This window comes from Myotis davidii, unplaced genomic scaffold, assembly GCF_000327345.1.
Source record: "Myotis davidii unplaced genomic scaffold, ASM32734v1 scaffold188, whole genome shotgun sequence".
Lineage (NCBI taxonomy): Eukaryota > Metazoa > Chordata > Mammalia > Chiroptera > Vespertilionidae > Myotis > Myotis davidii.
In genome coordinates, this window is record NW_006299270.1 from 448490 (window position 1) to 457386 (window position 8897).

Here is an 8897-nt window from a genome sequence, read left to right on the forward strand (position 1 = left end):
CCTTATTTCTACTTAAATGGGCACTTAGCCCACAGACGGGTTATCCCAAAATAGAGACATGCATTTTTGTCATCCAAAATACTCAGAATAACACTGCTGACAGAGTTTTTTTTTTTTCCAAAGCCAGTTTTAAAAGCAGCCGACTTAATCATCACAATTTATGCAGTCATAGAGATTTGCAGAAGAGTTTCTTACTCATCATTTTTAGTGACTCATGCAGACAGACTGGATTCAATACCTTAGTCACAGGCAGCTACATGTGGGTGATTTCCAAAGGTACATCACCGCTTCAAATCTGGGGTATTTTATTTTTTTAGGGCACGTTAATATTTATTGCAGCCTTTATTTAGCTATTACTTTAAGAAAATTACCCCTTAATCTAAACCTATCACAATTAGGTCTTATGTAGACACAAAGAATATAAAGGGAAACGATTCATTCCACTTAGAGGTAAACTAGTAAAAAAAAATCAATGACAGTTTTGATCCAAGATTTGCTCAGGCTGAAGGAAAACACATATTTAGCCATGGGAAGAGTTTCTCAATGCAAATATGTTATACCCAAGGGAAATGGTGATGGCCTTGGTTACTTTCACACTCTCTCTGAGGTTTCAGCATCACCGTAGGAAGAGTCATTTTAATAGAATCAGAATCACAACGTAGAGCTATAAAGGGCTTTGAACAAATGGGGAATGCTCAAATGGAGATTATTACGCTAAGTGAAATAAGCCAGTCAGAGAAAGACAAATATCACACGATCTCACGTATGTGTGGAATCTAAAGAGCAAAATAAACTGATGAACACAATAGGAGAAAAAAGGGTGGGGGTGGGGCTGTGAGAAAACCTGGAGGAGACATTGTTCAGTGAAAGTGCCAACTGTATGTTCCACAACCGCGAAACCACCGAGAGGTTAGAGTGCGCATTTCAATAGATTTTAATAGATAAAGATATCAGAAAGTAATATTAAATTTACTCCGTCTTTAAAGATAAACAAACATTTTCCTTTATTTCCCCTTCCCACTCTTGAGCTTATCCCATACTCCTTCTCTCATGCAATCCACATTTTTATCCCAATAGAGAAAATGTATAATTGTCCTAGTTAATTCAGAATATTTAATTAGCTTTCATCATGATGAATTTGGTTTCTACATTTTCCCTGTTTTGTTTGGCCTCAGCCATCATGTATGTCAGTTTTGATTCTGGATGTGAAAGCTTAGGGCCCTTTTTATGGTGGGAGTTTTTATGGTGGCCCTTTCTGCAACAACTTGCAATACATAAGTTATGAATTTTGTTGTACTGCTTTCATGCTTATAACCGAAATTTTCTTTATGTTTAAATTTTATTAATCTCAAATATATACAAATGTTAACTTTCACACCCATTTTTCAAACTCTAAAAATATATTTATTGATTTCAGAGAGGAAGGGAGAGGGAGAGAGAGAGAGTGAAACATCAATGATGAGAATCACTGATCAGTTGCCTCCTGCACACCCCACATTGGGGATCGAGCCCACAACCCAGCCATATGCTCTGACTCAGAATCGAACTGTGACCTGGTTCATAGATCGATCATAGGTCGACACTCAACCCTTGAGCCATGCCCATCAGGCTCAACCTCTTTTAAACTCGCATTGGAAGTTCTTTCCTGGTAACTGTCATCGTAACTATTTACGATAGTCATGGCTATGTTTTCTATGAATATTAATTCATGAGCACTACTTTAGTGTGTCATATAATGATTTACAAAATGATTTACAGACTGCCATCTATCGTAGAAAACTAAAGCATCCCATTACACAACCGATTCAGCTGGTTACATTGACGTTAATATAGCCTGGGATGCTTTTATCCTAACAAGGGATCATATCATTGTAATTCATTGTTTTGATTCTGGAATCATAATAGGAATTGACTGTATTTTTATTGCAAAAACTTTATTCTTTCTTCATAGTTGCCTGACCACAGATTGGGTACATCTCTGGTATATATGGTAAGTTTCAGCTATAATAGCCACTGTTTTTGTTTGTTTGTTTGTTTGTTTAGTTTAAATATATTTGACAGCAGGGAAAAAAAATGTATATGAGACCGCCAGCCTACTTAATTGCATAGCATCGCATGGAGTCGTTTCTTTACTTCATCGCCACCCTATGTGACAATATGACAGGATTTCCTATTTCAATACCATCTTCCCGGGCAACATCAACAGATTATTGTCTACATCCGCAGATCAGCCCTAAAATAGCCTATAGTATAGAGGCTACTTCAGTAAAGTAAAAAGCAGCCCCTCCAAGTCCCATTACACCTCTTGCTAATTTTCTAACAAACTGACTCTGCCCTGCTGACAAAGTAGGGAAGTATAACATGTGAAGTGAAAGCCTTAGAATTAAAATCTTATAATTACTCTATAAAAGATCCACACAAGAGTCAAACCGCAGACGTGGAAGGCTGATTATGCTAAAGTTAGGAAACACAGCAGAATCCAGAGCTCTAGTGCTGGTGGCTCCTTGCAGGTTGCTGGTGGTCATCGGTGCCCTGCTTCTCCTGTGTGGCCTGACCTCTGTGTGCTTCCGCTGCTGTCTGAGTCGCCAGCAAACTGGGGAAGACGAGGGCCGGCCACCCTACGAAGTGACAGTCATCGCTTTTGACCATGACAGCACTCTCCAGAGCACGATCACCTGTGAGTACACGGACTGTTCCATGGGAAGGGAACCGGGTTCAAACACGCGATCAGGATGGTACGACGGCATTAGAACACCTGGTTAAACAGGAAAGAAGCTGTAACTCAGAGCTGTTTTAGTGACCAGAAGCCTGGGGATGCAGTGACCTGTGCTGTCAGCAACCCTGTACTCACAGACATTGTTCTTGTCTGACGAGAGAGCGAAGGAAGAAATGAAATGCTGGAGATGATGTTGGAAATGTTTTGCGAGAAGAATTACCCAATTCATAAATAGTTAGGATTAAGAAAATTGGTTTAAGCTCTAAACATACCCCTTTTCCAAAAATGTCGTGGGCCCTAGCTCGTTTGGCTCTGTTTTTTTCTCTCTCTCTCTCATTCCTTCCCTCTCCATTCCACTCTCTCTAAAAATCAATGGCAAAATAGCTTCAAGTGAGGATTCACAACAACCACAAAAAGTCTTGGATTGATTAATAAAATTGGTTTAAGCTCTAAGCATACCCCTTTTCCAAAAATGTCTTCGGCCCTAGCTCGTTTGGCTCTGTTTTTCTCTCTCTCTGTCTGTCCTTCCCTCTCCATTCCACTCTCTCTAAAAATCAATAGCAAAATAGCTTCAGGTGAGGATTCACAACAACCACAAAAAGTCTTGGATCTTGTAAAAACCCACATGCTCTATCTGGAATTATTATATATTTAAAGAAGTTTGTCATGTGTATTTTCAGTTATTTATTCTCCAAATCTTTCGGTGTTTTTTTTTTTTGTTTGTTTGTTTGTTTGTTTTTTAAGAGAAAGTTTATTTAGAAAGTCAGAGAAAGAAAAAAGAAAAACACAAACAAAAAAAGAGAGTGGGGGGATAAAAAAACATCATAGAGGTAGAGGAAGTGAGCTGTAGAAGAAAAGGACTTGGGAAACAAGTGTTACGGAGGCAAAAGAAGGACCCTTGTTGCTTAGGATCAGAGCGAGGCACGGAAAACTCACCTAGGGGAAGGATCGGGGACAGGCCTGGGGATACCCCATAGGGAGCTGCACTGGGCCCCTCCTGAGGGCATGTTTCTGGAAATCTCAGGGGAGATCTCAATAGCATATTCATCAGTTTTTCAGAAGTGTTCTTTCAGGGTCCTAGTCTCCCCTGATTGGGGGGAAAGGGGAGGGGTGCTCATAAGTCAATGCACTTGGTCCTGATGATGTCAGTCCTGGCGCCTCTTGTCTGGTTTTGCTGCATTTCTGGGCTTGAGGCTAAAACACACCCAGGCGAGGCCTATGTGTGTAGTTTTGCTGATGGAAACTGTCATGGAGCTTAATGCTTCAGGGCTGTTCTCCGGCTCTCTTCTTTGTTCCCCCTCTAAGGGAGGGTCTAACCCTCATAACTAGCAACATGCCCAGAGAGGAAAGGTCAGGCTGAACTGCAGGGATCTAAAGGGCAGGATCAGAGATAAACTAGGGGAGGAAATGTTACCCTGGGGGTGAGGTTCTTGTTTTCCCAGTTTTGCTGGGCACCTGGGGCTGTTCAGCCTGGTGACCTTCTCGACCTGGCCCGTCATCCTTGCTCTGCTCATATCTAACTGTCTACCACAGATGGGATCTATTCTCCACCTCTTGATACACAAAGTATGAGCCTCAACATTCTTTTGGTGACCATAAGACACTATTTTCTTCTGTTCTCTTCTTTATAGGACAGTATTTACTAAAGCTGGAGTGCAAATACCAGGCAGAACAGCAGGTGGCCAAACACTGTGATTTTCATTTTGCACAGAGAACAATGTGACCTGCTGTTGCTCACCTTTCCTGCCTCCCAGTCATTTTGAGAAAAGATAAATAAGGCAGAAATACATATTTCTAGGGAGACTGCAAGATCAGTGGGTCGGTCTAAGGCAGTGGTTCTCAACCTTCCTAATGCCGCGACCCCTTTAGTACAGTTCCTCATGCTGTGGTGACCCCCAACCATAAAATTATTTTCGTTGCTACTTCATAACTGTAATGTTGCTACTGTTATGAATCGTAATGTAAATACGCCTGTTCAACTGTTTTCTCAGCTGCCTCCCGGTCCCCTTTTTCCTCTCCCAGGTCAATCCAGTCTAAGGGGTTCAGAATCTGCCAACGATGGTGGGATATGGGAACCCAGTTTAGATTATTCCAGGATACCAGAGAAGACAGGGTCTTTTTAGCAGAAAGTGAAGTTGGTTTCTAAACAAGCTGCACAGGGTTTTCATAACATTTGTGGCAGAGTTGACAATGAGTTTGGTCAGCTGTAAGGTAGAGGGAAACTTAATGTTGTAAGCCTGATTTCCGAGGATGTCACATTTACTCTAGCTCTATTCCTTCTCCCCTCACCAGCCCTGCAGTCAGTGTTTGGCCCTGCTGCTCGGAGAATCCTGGCGGTGGCCCACTCCCACAGCCCGCTGGGCCAGCTGCCCTCCTCCGTGGACACCCTCCCAGGGTATGAGGAAGCTCTTCACATGAGTCGCTTCACAGTGGCCAGGTGTGGGCCGAAAGTACCTGACCTACCCTCAGTGCCAGAAGAGAAGCAGCTGCCTCCAGTGGAGAAGGTGTCTCCTCAAGGAGAACACGCTTCAAATTGATGGGAACTTCAGTTTTATAAATGGGGAGGGGGTATCCGCAGAGTGGGTAAAGATAGACAGATGGAACATTTTTTTGCTACCTTTCCGAAGATTTAGGATGAATCTAAACATCATCTAGTGGAAAACATGATGATGTTTTCCAACGCTTCATTTCCAGCCACATATTATTTTCCGATGTGGAATGCTCTAATCGAGAACTCTCATTACTTATCCAATACCAAAATTTGCAACTAACCTCTCTAGCAATGTGTCACAGATTTCTTGAATTCCTCCAACTATTGAGTTCCTTTACCCACATGATACTGCAAGTTGCTCTTCTCTGCCAGCGCCTGGGTAGAATACGCTTGAGGCGCCATAAGCATTAATGTACCAAATTCACTTTTCCTCTTGAGGGAACACCCACTTTGACACTGAATGACAATGGTCATCTTAGACATCATGTAAGACCTAACTGGACATCCATAATCTAAGGGTGGGATTGCAGTGTAGGCTAGGAGAACACAGTATATATTGAAATGCCAGATATAAAGGTCTTTCACTCTAGTCCTACCTACCAGTGGTATTGGACAGTGCACAGAAGACAATAACAGTTCTATTCAATTTTCAGTTCCTCTGCCCTGTGGACACACGCATGCACGCACGTGCTTGAGCACACACACGCACCCTTTTCTAACTTGGAAAGAATAGCATTGCTTTGCTTCATTTCTCCTGCCTGAGTTGACCACTTGAAACCAAGTACCTAGTGACAAGCACTAGACTCTAGTGGTGGCCTTTCCTGCCACCTTGTGGCGCCATGATAGAAATGCATCCTCCTCTCTGCACACCTCTCCATTTCCAGGAGGGAATCAAGCCTAAATGAGATCCTTCCCAAGGCACCATCCCTTTGTGCCATGTTAAACTGCCCACGTAGCATACTACCTCCAAAGTATAATACTTTTGGAAAATCGAGGAAGTGAATTCTATTCAGCACTGACCTTAGATAACCCAATGGAATCTTTAAAGTGCAGTTTTCTCATCTGTATGATAGACAGGCAATGATAACACCTCACAAGTTTGATGTGAGGGTCAAATAAACTAAGTATATATGACAGATTTGTAAAGTATTATGCACGTGTGTGTTTTTTTTAATTCTTGATACAGATGTCTGATTTTCATCTGCCTGCTATGATCCTACTGAAAATTATGTCTGATTCCTCCTTTTGCTATGTTAGTGCTAAGTCACACCTGAAGCGCTTTATTTCATCAGTAATATTTGTTAAGTGAGGTAAACAGCTAAAGATATGCAACTCCTGTTAATGTGTTCTGTGTAGAGGTAGGGAACATTTGAACAAACTCATTTATTAGGAAATTAGCCCAGGACTCAGGGAGACATTACAGAGCCGGGAATGACTGATTAGTGCAGTCAGCGCCTCATTAAGTACATTCTTGGAGGAATGCTCACTCAGCCCCGCCAGAGGGAAACTATTCTGACTATAACCTGCTGGTGATCTGCGTTTTTCTTGGGTCATTTATCAAATTGCCTCTGGAAATTGTTGAAATGCATGAATTGTTCATAGCACCTGAGTTGGCCTTGTTTTGCTGCTGCCAAATGAATCACTTTATTATCACACATTCTGTGAAATATTCTTGCTTCATTTGTCCTTCAAGATACCATAGTCTTAAGTAAAAATGGTGTCAGGTATAATAAGATCTTGGGAGAAATCCTATCTTATTCTAAAGAGATCTTTCTGCCCCATCTCTCCCTGCCCCTATGCCCCTCTAGTAGCTACATGGAGTTCACTCCTGTCACCATTCCATTTTGTCACAAGCTGGTAGCACCCATGTGACTTCACTTCTTTATCTACACTATCTAAGATATCTGTTAATAAGCCAAATCACTTTAGCCACTGTTCTCAAAAAATTTTAACCCCTTTAAACTTTCCTCACACCTATTCTTCAAACTTTAAACATTGGTTCATTGAAGCTAACCAGTTTCTCCCCAAAGCCTACACTGCTGAACAGAAGAGCTGCAGAAAATCTCCCAACTCTGCTGATCGAGGTCATTTACAAGGTCACGATCTCCAACACACCAGGACCATTTACCATTTCTTCTAGATTTTCTTTAGTGATTTTTTCCATTCCTTTCAGTAGTTATTCAAATTTCAATACCTCTCTTCAAACCTCACACCCCATAACCTACTCATTAGGGGATTTGTCTCCTTAGTTCAGACAGGAAATCAAAGCTTTCAGGTAACTTCCTAGCCCAAAGCTACAACCCTTATGGCTCTGAACCTCTCCTTTCCTCTTTCCTTCTGTTTAAATGAAATAGATGTCCTTCCTGCTTCCCAATAATATTTCTAATTGTGTGTTGTATTACATTTGATTCAATGGAAATTATGTGCCAAGAACAGTGCTGAGGCAAACTGGAGGAACAAAAGTGTGCAAGAAACACAGGGTCTCTGACTCTTGATCTTCACAGAGCTTAAGAAAAAGGAAATCTACATATATAAAAGCCTAATATGCAAATTGTCCCCACGGGAGTTCGTCTGGAGACCAATCATTTGCTATGATGTGCACTGACCACCAGGGGGTGGCGTGGACAGCAGCCAGGGAAGGGAGGCCCCACTAGCAGCCATGGAACGGAGACCCTGGCTGGCAGCCGGGAAACCCTGGCCAGCAGCCGGAAGGCCCTGAATGGCCCTGATCACTGGCCAGGTCTACCTGTGCATGAATTTCATGCACTGGGCCTCAAATATATATATTTCAAACATGAAGAGTGCAAAGAACCATTGGGAAAGGCAGAGTGATGAAAGAGCATTTTCATAGATGTGATATGGTTGGGTAAATTTGAGAAACTGAAAAAAGACTGGAGTAGTTGATTTAGTGAGCTTAGGAGGGATCTGCAAAAATGGAGTCTGAGAGAGACAAGGGGCCTTGGGGACAAGGAGTATAGACTGTATTTTACATGCATCAAGAAGTCATTGAAGGATTTTAAACAGTAAGTCACGTATGCAATTTGAATTTTAACAGTGAGTGAATGCTACAGGAGAAGGGACTGGAGCAATGAATGCAAGCATGAAGACCAGATGAGAGGCAACTGAAGAAGAGTAGATAAGAGATGCTTGTGGATGGGACTACCATGGTGATATTAGAGATGAAAGTAGCGATAACTGTCGGAATTTGAAAGATATATTGGGATGCCATCATCAGGATTTGCTGATAGATTGGAAAGGGAAATGCTGTAAGGGAAATGAGCAAAAAATGACTCCTAGATCATTGAGCTGAGCCAATACATGGAAGGTATTAGTGTTTATTATGATGGGAAAGACTGGAGAAGACCAGATTTAGGGGTGAATTCAAGGCAGTGATTTCTAAAATGGGGAAAAAGCGTTTCATAAACTTGGTAAAATATAAGCCAACTTAATCTAAGATAAAGCTTGTATGTGGTTATGAACGAGATATTCAACTTCCCATCTTCCTTCTTCTTCCTCTTGCTTATACTTTAATTGTTCACTTTCTACTAGCTTCTTCCCTTTACTAGTACAATACAAAAGTTTTATATTAATTATGTATTATAAAGAGGAAGGAGAGTATAGAGCTGAAAAAAAAAAGAGCCCATTTTTAAGCATGTACTAAATGATTCAGACACTGAACTAGAAGACGAT

The 8897-nt window shown here is 41.6% G+C and overlaps 1 protein-coding gene across 1 annotated transcript in view; it reads left to right on the forward strand.

Moving 5' to 3' along the window:
* Positions 1-5310, forward strand: part of TMEM52B (transmembrane protein 52B) — an 8353-nt gene extending 3043 nt beyond the window's left edge. The window contains exons 2-4 of the mRNA XM_006774808.2: positions 1952-1990; positions 2511-2677; positions 5009-5310. Coding sequence (XP_006774871.1) covers positions 1952-1990; positions 2511-2677; positions 5009-5253 — 451 coding nt within the window. The 3' untranslated portion in view covers positions 5254-5310. The remainder of the gene's footprint in view (positions 1-1951; positions 1991-2510; positions 2678-5008) is intronic.
* The last annotated feature ends 3587 nt before the right edge of the window (positions 5311-8897 follow it).